The sequence below is a fragment of the Mustelus asterias genome, chromosome 9 (genome assembly GCF_964213995.1).
Source record: "Mustelus asterias chromosome 9, sMusAst1.hap1.1, whole genome shotgun sequence".
Lineage (NCBI taxonomy): Eukaryota > Metazoa > Chordata > Chondrichthyes > Carcharhiniformes > Triakidae > Mustelus > Mustelus asterias.
This window is the reverse complement of record NC_135809.1, coordinates 22,296,263-22,310,010: the sequence shown is the minus strand read 5'-3', so window position 1 is coordinate 22,310,010 and position 13,748 is coordinate 22,296,263. Positions and strand designations below refer to the sequence as shown.

The window sequence follows — 13,748 nt, the reverse complement described above, 5'->3', positions numbered from 1 at the left end:
CGACAGGAAGAGAACACTCCAGCCTGGTGATTGTCGAGTGGTGTCCATTCATTTGTGGTCGTAGCGCCTGCATGGTCTTGCCGGAGGATAATCACTAAATGACCATCAGGCAACTGATATAGGTGAATTGTGTCCTGGCTAAGTTGACAGGAATACTCCTCTTATTTGGCATGAATAGAGCGACACGGTTGTTAGCACTGCTGCCTCACAGCGCCAGGGACCCTGATTCAATTATTTCCTTGGGTGACTGTGTGGTGTTTGCACGTTCTCACCATGTCTGCGTGGATTTCCTCTGGGTGCTCCGGTTTCTTCCCACAGTCAAAAGATGTGCACGCTAGATTGATTAGCCATGCTAAATTGCCACTTAGTGTCAGGGGGACTAACAGGGTAAATATGTGAGGTTATGGGGATAGGGCCTGGATGGGATTGTTGTCAGTGCTGGCTCAATGAGTCGAATGGCCTCCTGCACTGTAGGGATTCTATGAATAAACAGCCCAGGTAACCACAAAATATTAAAACATTACTGCTACCCTCATGATCAAAGCACAAGAGTCAAATTCCTATATTTTCATATGTGGACCTATTAGATTTTAACTAGTTGTTAACACAGTTATTACACTTCTAGCATCATGCCCTCCTGGCTGGATAGGATCAGTCTACAGTTGCTACTGGATCAGAAAAGATTACAAAAGCTGGCAAGATGCATCACATTTCTGCGAGTCAGCAGTTAATAGAGCTCACCTTGTTGATATCAATACCGAAGAAGAACATAAACTTATATCTTCACACCTGAGATCGTTCAATGACCTCAACATGTTATGGACCGGTCTGAATGACATCAAGGTAAGGAGAACTTTTTCTGTTCCATAAACGTTTGGAAAATCATCAGTGATGATGTTTAAAAGGTCACACATAGAGAAATGGGCCATTTGGACAAGGTAAGGGGTTGCTGATGCCTGTTAAACAATACTTATCTTTATTCAGTGCCTTAATAAAAGGAAAGAAGGGTTGAACAGAAAAAATTGGATTAGAACTGCCTGAATTACCGACATTATTCAATTCAATTGAATCCTGAGCTAGGAGCCAAAGCTATGAAACCATTCTGTTTTATGCCCGTAGAATGTTCAAATTAACCATGCTGTTCAAAGTGTTTATTTTAACATTAAGAAAATGGTATATTGCTGGCTGTCTTGGTGGAATAAATAATTCTGGTTTTGTTTCCTTTATTTTGAATAAATAAGTATCTGTTTCTTACAATGGTTCCATTTCACTTTTTAGTTTTGACATTTCTAATGGTTATTTTATAATCAAGACCAATGAACGCGACCAATTGAAAAGTAAATTTTGCTCATGTAGCATGCTGCCAGTTTAGCTGGTAAGATGTGTCTGCAGAAGAAGCTTACAAATGGATATTGATAGGTTAGGACAGTGGGCCAAAATGTGCCAGATGGAGTTTAACGTGGATAAGTGTGAGGTCGTGCATTTTGGTCAGAAAAATGGGAAGGCGACTTGTTACATAAGAACATAAGAAATAGGAGCAGGAGTAGGCCATCCAGCCCCTCGAGCCTGCCCCGCCATTCAATAAGATCATGGTTGATCTGAAGTGGATCAGTTCCACTTACCCGCCTGATCCTTATAACCCCTAATTCCCTTACTGATCAGGAATCCATCTATCCGTGATTTAAACATATTCAACGAGGTAGCCTCCACCACTTCAGTGGGCAGAGAATTCCAGAGATTCACCACCCTCTGAGAGAAGAAGTTCCTCCTCAACTCTGTCCTAAACTGACCTCCCTTTATTTTGAGGCTGTGCCCTCTAGTTCTAGTTTCCTTTCTAAGTGGAAAGAATCTCTCCAGCTCTACCGTATCCAGCCCCTCCATTACCTTATAGGTCTCTATAAGATCCCCCCTCAGCCTTCTAAATTCCAATGAATACAAACCCAATCTGCTCAGTCTCTCCTCATAATCAACACCCCTCATCTCTGGTATCAACCTGGTGAACCTTCTCTGCACTCCCTCCAAGTCCAATATATCCTAAATGGGGAGAGACTGTGGGGTGCTCCGGTGCAGAAGGATCTGGGTGTCCTCGTTCGTGAGTCACAGAAAACTAGCATGCAGGTACAGCAAATAATGAAGAAAGCAAATGGAATGTTGGCATTTATAGCTAAAGGAATAGAATATAAAGGTAAGGAAGTATTGTTGCAACTATACAAGGCATTGGTGAGGTCGCACCTGGAGTATTGTGCACAGTTTTGGTCCTCTTTTGGGGAAAGATGTGTTAGCATTGGAGGCTATTCAGAGGAGGTTCACGACTTTGATTCCAGAGATGAGGGTTTTGTCGTATGAAGAGAGATTGAACAGTTTAAGCCTATATTCTATGGAATTTAGAAGAATGAGGGGAGATCAAATTGAGGTACACAAGATGATAAAAGGTGTAGATAAAGTAGACATGGAGCGGATGCTTCCTCTTGGGTATTCTAGGATGAGAGGTCATAGTCTTAGGATAAGAGGTAGGAAATTTAAAACAGAGTTGAGGAGAAACTACTTCTCCCAGAGGGTTGTGAATCTATGGAATTTGCTACCCCAAAGTGCGGTGGATGCTGGGACAGTGAGTAAATTTAAGGAGGAGTTAGACAGATTTTTAATTGGTGATGGGTTGGGAGGTTATGGGCAGAAGGCAGGAAAATGGGGATGAGGAGCATATCAGCCATGATCGAATTGTGGAGCAGACTTGAAGGGCCGAATGGCCTAATTCTGGACCTATATCTTATGAACTTATGAAGAATGTTGGTACAATATTAATTTTTCAAACTTTCTCCTGCATCTTGTACCTTTCAATTTAAAAATTGCAAAAAGGTTAACTTAAAGTAAGGATGGCTAAAGGTCAAAGAGGAATGAGCCATGGTAGGAAATAACCAGGCTGACCAAGATGAATTAATTTTGTTCCCACCACTGTATTTCAGATTTCTTCTGGTTGGTGGAATTGTTCTACAGAATATATCAACCGATTTCAGCAGAGGTTGTGTCCAGGATGCCTTAAGTCACAGATCTAAGCATGACTCAATGACATTAGATCACGGTTATAATTAATTTCCCATAAATTTTTATGTGGGCAATTAATGGCCACTTTCGGGCTTCACCCTGCAACCACTGGCATTAACTCCGCTTGTCATGCCCCCTGCATGATGAGTCTCCGCCTGCCACTAAGTTAATGCCAGCAGTGATGGGATGAAGCCCTTAAGTGGAAGTGTGGTGGAAACAGATTCAATCGAGGTGTTCAAGAGGACATTAGATGATTATTTGAATAGAAACGATGTGCAAGGATATAGGGAAAAGGCTGGAGAATGACAATGTCATAATAGTCATTTGGAGAGCTGGTGCAGACACGATGGGTAGAATGGCCTCCTTCTGTACCGCAACAATTCTATGATTCTGAAGTTCTTTTCTTCTCAAAGGAGAACAGTCCCAACTTATCCAACCTCTTTATGTAACTGAAATTCCTCATCCCTGGAACCACTCCCTTGAGTCTATCCCACACTACCTCTCTATTGCCCTCAAATCCTCTCTAAAGTCTGGTTCCCAGAACTGGATGTGATAATCCAGGTGAGAGGGAACTGAATTTTTATTCAGGCTTAACATAGTTTCCTTGCTTTCTATACCATGCTCCAATTGATAAAGATCAGGGTGCCATTTACTTTATCAACCACATTCTAGAGCTGTCCTGCCACCTTCAGTGTGTATGCACATATACACCCAGGTCCCTCCTTCACCCCCTTTAGAATTCTACTCTTATTTTGTATTGTATCTCTGCATTCTTCCAACTAAAATGAATTACTTCACATTTCTCGGTACTAAATTTTATCTGCCACTTGTCCTCCCATTCCACCCACATATGTCCTTTCAAAGTTCTACTCTATCCTCCTCATGGTTCCCAATGCTTCAAAGTTTGTCCCCTATACATAAAACTTGTTCTTACTTTGCCTCCTTAGATACTTAAAGGTACATTCTGATGTAAATATCAATGACAAATAACATTAAAAATCAGTATACAGCAGTCAGGTCAGTTTTCTTTTTAAACTTGTATTCTACATCCTTTCTGAATAGTTCCACAACTGGCAACCCATTAGTAGGGCTGTGATAAGGTAAATAATGGCAGATTATTTCCAGTGGAGACAGCTGTTGGAAGGCACAAATTATAAGAAAACCGATGAAAACATTAAATGAGAATTTAAATTGCTTCATGGAGTTGGTCTGTTGAGTGTTGTGTTCCCAGCCACAAATAGTTGTTGAAGTATGGAGCCCCCATAATCTTTTAAAGGGGAATTAGAATATTTATTGCGAAGAGAGAGTATCAGAGAGTTGGTGGAATTAGATGGAAGATTTGACTAGGTGGTTCACATGGATTGCTGAATGGATTGTTTCTGACTGTAGGATTCCACGATTCTATGCATGTTTTCATGACAAGCTGTTGAATATTTTGGACAGCTGTTTTATACCATTGCCTTTCTGTGGGAGTTTACAACGTTAATTAGCCAAGGGAGTGCTTTCTGCTTATTTTGGGTCTTAGTAATGAAGAATTCAGAGATGAATGGATCAGCTGACTTCCTGACCACATCATCACATTCTTAACCTTTACCACCACGGAAAATGTAGGTAAACAATTAATCTATAATTGGAAAACCAAATATAAATGTTTTCATTAATTATTACAATGGCAAAAACATTACATAAGAATGACAACATGGAAACAGACCATATGGCACTCCCATTGTGTCTTGGTACTTATCCTCCATTTAAGGAATAACCCTAATCCAATGGGTTTATCCTCCCTTCATTCAACTTCATATTCTCAAATACTCATCTCTGCCTCAATCACTAACTTCATCTATACCTTCCATGGAATCATGGACCTCTCTTGCTCTCTGCCCTAAGTCTCTTATATTTAATTTTATTCTACGCTTTTCAGCCATCGACAAATGTTTGTTTCAATCTACTTGCACCAACCTTTCATAATTTTAAACATCTCTATCAAATCACCCCGTTATGTAAGTCTGTCATAAAATTTCACGAGAGCAGTATTTGTTTTTGGACAAAATCAATGCCTTTTCTTGCATTTTTTAATCTTGATGCTTTACTGGACTGGCAAGAAGTCTGTTAGCTCCTTTAATATTTAGTTGAACATAAAATCAAACACAGTGATCAGGCCAATAGGAGCCCCCCTAAATTGGAAGAAGCAGCAGGATGCAATGGCAGAAAGTGAGGGCGAAGGTTCCCCAAAATGGAGGTGTCCTTTATCCAACTTTAATAAAGATAAAGCTGGACCATTATTTTGGGAGTTAGTTGGCAAGGGTTTCAGGGAGGAGGGTATGAGACGAGGAGGTGCTCTAGAAGTTGGCTAGCTGCAGCTGAACCCAGACAGGCAGAGAGGGCTTCTTAAGTTGGCCAACATGCCACCCCATTCCCCGGTCATGCGCATGGTTTGCCATAGGCCTTAATAGGCCTTTAAATGCATTATTGGTTACCTGGCCACTTTCAGGCAGGTGGCCCTGCTGCATCTCCTCATGTTGCCTCTGGGAAAATGGCCTGGGGCAAGATGGAGCCAGGAAACTGGCACATTAGTCAGTGGTACAAAATTCTGCTTGCCACATGCCCACCCGAATCATGGGCACGAAATTTAGCACTTCAGTGCAGTACTGAAGGGATGCAGCACTGTATTTTGATGGACAGTTAAATCAAAGCCCCGTCTGCTCATGAAAGATCCCTGGCACTATGTTGAAGAGGAGCAAGGAAGTATGTCCCTGATATCCTAGCCTATATTTATCACTCAATCAACATCACAAGAACAGATTTTCTGATTGTTATCACACTGCTGTGATGGGAACTTGCTGTGCATAATTTATCTGCCGCATTACCTGCATTGCGACAGTGCTTACAACACAAAAGTGCTTCATCAACTGTAACGTGCTTTCGTACATCGTTGTGGAAGGTGCTCTATGAATGAAAGTTTTTTCTTTCTCTGAAGATTTGGAAAACAGAAGCTATTGCCATTTACCCCTGCCTTACGTTTGGTAATCCTATTAGCAAGCCCATTGTCCTACCTCAGTGGTTCCCAAACTTTTTTCACTGGGCCGCACTTTCGGAATAAAAATGTGCTCGCGCCACACCAAATTTTTTATTGCTAAGAAATACATTCAAAAACAAAAAAAATCAACTCCTAGCAGTGCTTGATTCATAACATAGAACACAACTACTTTATAATATGATCATGGGACATCCAGAAAGTATAAAACAATGCTTGTTTAAACCATGTTTAAATGTTTCTTTGATTGTCCTTGAATCTTCCCGCCACACTTGCCATCCTCTCTTGCCGCACCAGTGTGGCCCGCCGCACCCTTTGGGAACCACTGTCCCACCTGATCAATTTCTCCAGCCAAACTGAACAGTTCAAAGTGTAGGGATGGAATAATGTTGGCATGTGGGGTGGGGGGGGCCTCTGGATCATATGCCCCCAGAAACCATGTCCTCTAGAGAAGTCCCACTCACTAGAGATGCCAACCTATCAAATTGACTGGCAGCTTCATTAGTCCTGGCAGTGCCAGGAATGTGCCAGTGGCCACTGCTGGGACTTCAGAAGGAAAAGAAGATCAAGGCCCCATGGATCCCCAGAGCCAGCCACCCTTATTCCACATTCACCAAACTGCAATTTGTCCAATTCGTTGAAGCCCCTACACCAAGTCACACTCAGCCATTAAACCTTTCCTCTCCGAACTACATCAGGTAGTATTGGGAAAAGAGAGTATTAGAGAGTCAGTGGAAAAAGATGGAAGATTTGACTCGGTGGTTCAGGTGGAGAAAAACCCTGGGTCGGACTTGATTGTTGAATGGATTGTTTCTGACTGTAGGATTCCACAATTCTATGCGTGTTTTCATGACAAGCTGTTGAATATTTTGGACAGCTGTTTTATACCATTGCCGTTCTGTGGGAATTTACAATGTTAATTAGCCAAGGGAGTGCTTTCTGCTTATTTTGGATCTTAGTAATGAAGAATTCAGAGATGAATGGATCAGCTGACTTCCTACCAAACCCTGAATGCCTCATACTAAAAAATCATTCTTATGTTTATATTCCTCCATAACTTCACCCCATCTTTAATCTGTAACGTCTTTTAACTCTACAGACCCCCCTTCATACTCTTTGTACGTCTGATTCCATTATTTTGTGTATTCTGTACTCCACCCCCAGCCCCAATTGGCAGTCGTATCTTCAGTCACAAAGGTCTCACATGCACCAAACCACTTTTCCTCATGACTTTCATCACTTCCATTAAGAACCATCTCAAAATCTGCCTATTTGATCAAACTTTTGGCCACCCCTTCTTACTTATCCTTTTTCGCTTCAGTTTCTGTTGACTTTAAGCCTCTACAAGGTGCCTTGGAACATTTTTCTACATCAAAGCTACTATAGAAATACAAGTTGCTTAGTTGTAGTGTGGTTGACAGCCACCAACATTAGAAAGTGATGGAATGGGAATTAACTGGGAAAATACCACAAAGCATGTCAAAACTGAATGCTATATGGCAGGATAGGAATAGGAGAATATCCAAAAACAGATGGCTGCAGCAAATGGCAGAAGGGAAAGCATTCTTCAGAGGGTCGGTGGAATTTATGCCCAGCCTAATTATGACTGAGTGATTGATTATGCAATCAAACGCACACTATCTAAATCAAAATCTTTTGTAGCAACTGAATGTCTCCCTAACTATTCAAAAAAAAGTAATTGAATAGCTTATACAAAAATACTTCTAGATCCCTCTTTCTTCTTTGAATTGTTCATAATCAAAAGAGCACAAACACAAACCACAATAATTAGAGACCTTACTCGATGTAATAGATATTACCATTTTATTTTTTCAGACAGAAACTGAGCTTCAGTGGACTGATACATCTCCCTATAATTTAAGCAGTATTTTGTGGCAGACCCTGCCAGCGAATGATAGTGATTGCTACGCACTGCAGTTGAATCCAGTGGGTCCAGACCATGTATTTTCAGGGCTTTTCTGCTTCCTGTCTCTTCCCTACATTTGTGAATATGAAGGTAAATTACTTTTAGACAGCTGAATTTACACTGCAGCAAATGTTAATAATCATAATTATGTTTATTGAGCGACCAAAGCAAAAGTAATATTTATTGCATTTGTCTTTTATAGAGACTGCATGATGTGACTGAGTGGCTAATGAAAAAAGTAATAATGCTTTGTTGTTTGATAAGGTGAATTATGCAGGCACAGATCATGTCTTATTTTTCCAAGGACCAGTTCAATCTATTGTGTGACCTTTCTCTGATGATAAACATTGACAGATTGTACAAGATTATTTTAACCAAGGCTTCAAAGACTAAAATAAGAATCGCTTATCTCAGTGGGATTAATTGTGACTTAATACTGTCTTGTCCTTTGTTGCAGATATGTGATGGTTGCTGGTTGGTGTGGAGCTTGGTAGTTCATGTAGATGGCACTGCAGCAGAAAATAATGGTCAAAGTTTTCACTATAATTTTTATTGCAACAACAGTAATTTTCCCAGAAATGGACAGGACAGCAAATAATTCTAGTCCAGGAAACAAGATTAAGTTTTAACATCAAATAAATTTAGATATCAAAATAAAAGCGAGCTGCCAATTCTCACTCTAATCTTGCTCAAGATCACCAAATCCATACCACGCCACCTCTGAAATTCTGCTTTTCTTTATTTTGTCCATGCAATTCTAAATCTGGTAATTTACTGATCATTTGATAGTTTTGTTGCTTCGAGTATTTACTTTGTGTTTTATTATCAGGCCCAATCTGTAGAGTTACTTTGTTGATCAATGGCAACATATCCCAAGTGACTCTCCTTATTCCCTTTTACTTTGCTTTTATGTTTGTGCTTTGAAAAAAGTTTGTGGTGTGTTTGTCCATCATGTTTTTGAGTCTGAATTGTTCCTGTGATGGTATGTTTGTGTAAAGCTGGTGGAGGGTGTGGAAACCTGTCTTGTGTTCTTATGACACTAGTTGTGTTAAATTTATTTGGTGAATTTGAAGGTTTTGTTGAACTTGTGCTTGGAGCTGTAATTAATGGTAGAAAGTACATCGCTTCTCGAATGTAACATTTGCTTACAATCCTTGTTGAACTTGTGTTTCTATGAATAATATTGGGATTTGCTTACTTGGCATGTTATCACTGTATCTTGAAGTCTTTCAGATTAACATGAGTTGCTAATTAAACGCTTGTTAATATTGATCTTAATCGTTCTTATTTGCTGTTGTATAAGCTTAAATTTTTGTATTTTGTGACTTCAGTGGCAATATAAGGACATAATATGGGAAGCTGCAATGCTGATAGGTGATATAATGCTGGGAAGCCGAAACGTGCAGCAGTTCATTATAGATAGGTAGTGTCAGTCAAAAGTGAATTATACTTGCTTGTACAGCTGCATCATTTGCATCATTTTGTTTTCAAGTTTATTTACTAGTGTAACAAGTAGGCTTACATTAAGACTGCAATGAAGTTACTGTGAAAATGCCCTAGTTGCCACACTCCAGTGCCTGTTCGGGCACAGTGAGGGAGAATTTTAGCACGGCCAATGCACTTAACCAGCTTGTCTTTTGGACTGTGGGAGGAAACTGGAGCACCAGGAGGAAACCCATGCAGACATGGGGAGAACGTGCAGACTCCGCACAGTGACCCAAGCCGGGAGTTGAACCCGGGTCCCTGGCACTGTGAGGCAGCATTGCTAACCACTGTGCCACCAATGAGAGCTTTTGCCAATGAGAACTTTTGCCAATGAGAGCTTTGGAATCTCACCAAAACTATATTATCAGTGCTGAGGTAAACTTTCATCCCAACACCCTTACAGAACCTACTAAATCAGGTTGACTCTGTATCTTCTCAGTCAGATATTTCCTCGTGTCTCCTGTGCAGCAAATTTCTTAACATCCAGGCAATAAAACTGAAAATGTATCCTGGTTCAGTCCATGGGTTGGTTCTCCAACTGTGAATTTCTGTCGTATTATAATACTGATTGTAAGAACTTTATGGTAGCTCTTTTTAAATGTGTTGTTCTTCAGCCTTAGTTCTTCCAAAGATGATTCGACTAAAATTAGAAGATGTTAAAGAAAATGAAGCCACCATCGTATGGGATGATTTGCAGGATTTATTCATGTCAACACCTGAGCTATTTATTTGGTTCCGGACTGCTTCTGGTGAAGGAGAACAGTATTTCCACAGAATATTGCTACATAATACTAAAACAGCTATTCCTGGGCTGCACTCTGGACACCAGTACTATTTTGCATTAATTATGAGAGACAGCGCGGGCGCTCAAAGTACAATTACTTCAGTTTTGAGTGTAAAAACAAGTAAGTTTTGATGGTGTTATACCGCTTGATGATGTAACATTACAGTTGAATTTTGGTTGTACTTTCAATATGTTAACCCGTGTATTTTGTCACAAATTTTATAAACATAAACTCAATGGAATTATTTAAAGCACACCGTGGGAAAGTATTTGAAAATTTAGCACAAGGTGATAGGGTGCAAATGCTTCCTTTTCAATAAAAAGTTACCAATCTTGACAGTAGCAACTGCTGAAGGCATAAGCCAGAATCATAAAATCATAGAATCCTAACAATGCAGAAGGAGGCTATCGGCCCATTGAGTCTGCACCGATTCTCCAGTAGAGCATCTTATCCAAGCCTTATGCCTGTAAGCCCACATGTTTCCCCCACTAATTCCCCTAACCAATTCATCTTTGGACACTAAGGGGCAAATTACTATGGCCAATTGATCTAACCTGCACATCTTTGGACTGTGGGAGGAAACAGAAGCACCTGCAGGAAACCCATGCAGACACAGAGAGGACATGCAAACTCCACACAGTCACCCAAGGCACGAATTGAACCTGGGTCCCTGGTGCTGTGAAGCAGCAGTGCTAACCAATGTGCCACCGTGCTGCCCATAAAAAGTGCTTCCTCTTATGAGAACAGGACAACTGAGGACAAGTCAGCCTGTTCTATTATTGCATAACTTTGGGTAGCTGGCATTAAAAATGGTCTGATGTCTGAAAATAGTTCACAATAAAGCACTTTTGAAGAGTAATCACTGTTATAATCTAGGTGAATGTGACAAACAATATTTGCATCCAGCAAGATTCCACAAACAGTATGAGATAAATCATTAAACATTCTCTATTTTGTTGTGTTTTTGAGGAATAAATGTTGGTGAGGATACCAGCTAAACTTTGAATAATGCTGTAGAGGGTTAAAACACTGCCTTTGACACTGCAGCATTCCCTTTGTTCTGCACTGAAGTATCTGCCTACACTATGTACGTGTAACCTGGTGTTGTTAAAACTCTTACTGTTTACACCATGTACTCCAGTCTCTTAGAGAGATTGAAAATCTACAGGTGGAATATTAAGAGGAGAATAATAAGAGATTTTGAATTATAACTTACTGTTAGTTCATGATTTTAATTATAGCACCTGATCAGGAAAAGTTTTTTTAATGTTTCTATATTCCAAATTGACATTAATTACAATAACCCTATGATGAAATAAGGCATTATTGGTAGGATATTCTTTCTCCATGTCAGAAGTGGATATAGGAAACTGCTTTTATTTGATGATTCCACTCAATCTTATCACCTTTATCTGCCTTGTCATCCTGATACAACTGCAAGTTATAATGTCAAATTTGCTATTCATCAGAATTATTGTGGCACTCTTAGAATTTTACACTTACTTGCTGGTGCAGTACTATCATATGATAACAAAGGATAAGGCTTGACATCATTATAAACTGTAGAGTATAAGGATAAAACAGTTCTGATTCACAAGCATACCAATATGTTGCCATTTTTAGTTGATGATCAGTGCATTCCCTATGCAGGTCCCATATAGTTTATTACATTGAAGTCTTGTAATATTTGATTTTTGAATTCAGAGGAAGCTGAAAGCCAAAGCAGTTCATTTGTTTAGGAAATCGAATGGAATGAACTTGTATTCAATGTAAATGACTTGGAAGTCATGATTTACATGTAGCTCTTTGAAATAACCATAAAAAACCAGGCATCAATATCTTGGGCAAGTTCAAATCTGCCCAATAAAACACAGCAGAAAGTTTTTTTCTATATTTTTCCTGTATTTTTAAATTGTAAAATAATGTGTTTTTTTTGCTTTGTTGATTTTTTTAGTGTTTCTGTTGCAAAGATACTAAAACTTAATATTTGTGCTAATTCAATACCTATTCATTCTTTTAACTTTGGAATGTATATTCCTGCTATAAAATAGGACCAAATCCACCAAAAAACATTACACTTGCAGAAGTATCTTCCACTGCAGTACAGATTCTTTGGGCTCCTCCAGACAAAACAGAAAATGCATCATTTCATCACTATCTGGTCAGTTACATGGCTGTTGGATCAAAAACTCAAAGAACTGAAGATGTTGCAGGAGATGAAACATCTTTAGCACTTAGGAATCTTCAGCCATTCCACTCCTACGAAATATATGTACAGACAGTGGCTGAAGGAAGATCACTAAGTTGTGCTGAAGGACCATTGTTTGCAACTACAGGTAAATGTAGCTGTAAAGGATTAATTATTTTCATATCAAATACAGGTCCACTGGGACAAAATTCATGTTCATTTGCAATCATATCAAACTTGGTTTTATTTAATATCCAATAAATATCATTTGCACCATGTGGCATCTGGAAAATTTCTCTCTATAATTAAAAGAAACTCAAAATATAACACAATAAAAAGGGCTTTCGGACCAATGGGATCTCTATATGAAAGTATGTTAAAATGATTGGTTAGGTGTTTGACCTTAGTATTGAGATGGAATAGATGGATCTGAGATATAATGGAGGGAATCTTAACCAGAAAATGGCAGAGTGTTGTTTCCGGCGAGAAAACCAGTGTGTTCTCTACAGAGAAACATGTTGGTTTTCTCTCCAGGTCTGAGGACACTCTGCCAAAAATAACCAAAGGGGCGTGTTTCACACTGTCACACAGTAGGGTGGGGCCTTAACACCCAAGCAAAACCTGGCTGCACAAAGATTAGGATGCCATCTTTAAAGAGCGCCCCAATCTTAACCTGCATAAATCGCCTCCCCCAACCCACCATGGGGGTCTCAGGGATTCTCTTCCCCAACCCTGATTGGAGTCAGCACTTCTCTGACCCTCGCTCCGATCATTGGCCCTTACCCCCCCACCCCGATCATCGACCCCTTCCCCCCAATCACCAGTCCCTTCTCCCCTGTCATCATCCCCTCCACTCCCCCCTCTGATCATCAGTCCCTTCCCACCTGATCATCAGTCCCTTCCTCCCCTGATCACCGGCCCCTTTCCCTTCCTGACCATTGGCCCCTTTCCCATGCCCCCCAGTCAGAGCGGCACCCGACCCATTTATTCCCTTTGAAAAACTGCAGCTGTCAATCAGACTTAGAGTTTTTGTAAACATTGTGGTTAGGAACAATGGTAGTACTTGAGATGCATCCAGGCTTGAAGGGAAAGGTAAATAAATACAGCTGATTGGAGGCTGAGTAGAAATCTGATGAGCTGTTAATGAAAGCTGATTTCAAAGCACTACATTATGGAATTGAAAGCGATCCAAGGTTTTCAATGCAATAGAGAGAGTTTCAATGGTTTCAGCTTTCTAGGAATGCTCAGAAACTTCAAATAAAAGTTGTGATTACATTGGGGCTG

At 40.0% G+C, this 13,748-nt stretch overlaps 1 protein-coding gene across 1 annotated transcript in view; it reads left to right on the top strand.

Annotated features, from left to right (window-relative positions):
• Positions 1 to 13,748, top strand: part of ptprq (protein tyrosine phosphatase receptor type Q) — a 177,797-nt gene that overhangs the window by 11,793 nt on the left and 152,256 nt on the right. Inside the window, exons 3-6 of the mRNA XM_078221104.1 lie at positions 626 to 843; positions 7,916 to 8,096; positions 10,106 to 10,396; positions 12,328 to 12,612. Of these exons, the coding sequence (XP_078077230.1) occupies positions 626 to 843; positions 7,916 to 8,096; positions 10,106 to 10,396; positions 12,328 to 12,612 (975 nt within the window). The remainder of the gene's footprint in view (positions 1 to 625; positions 844 to 7,915; positions 8,097 to 10,105; positions 10,397 to 12,327; positions 12,613 to 13,748) is intronic.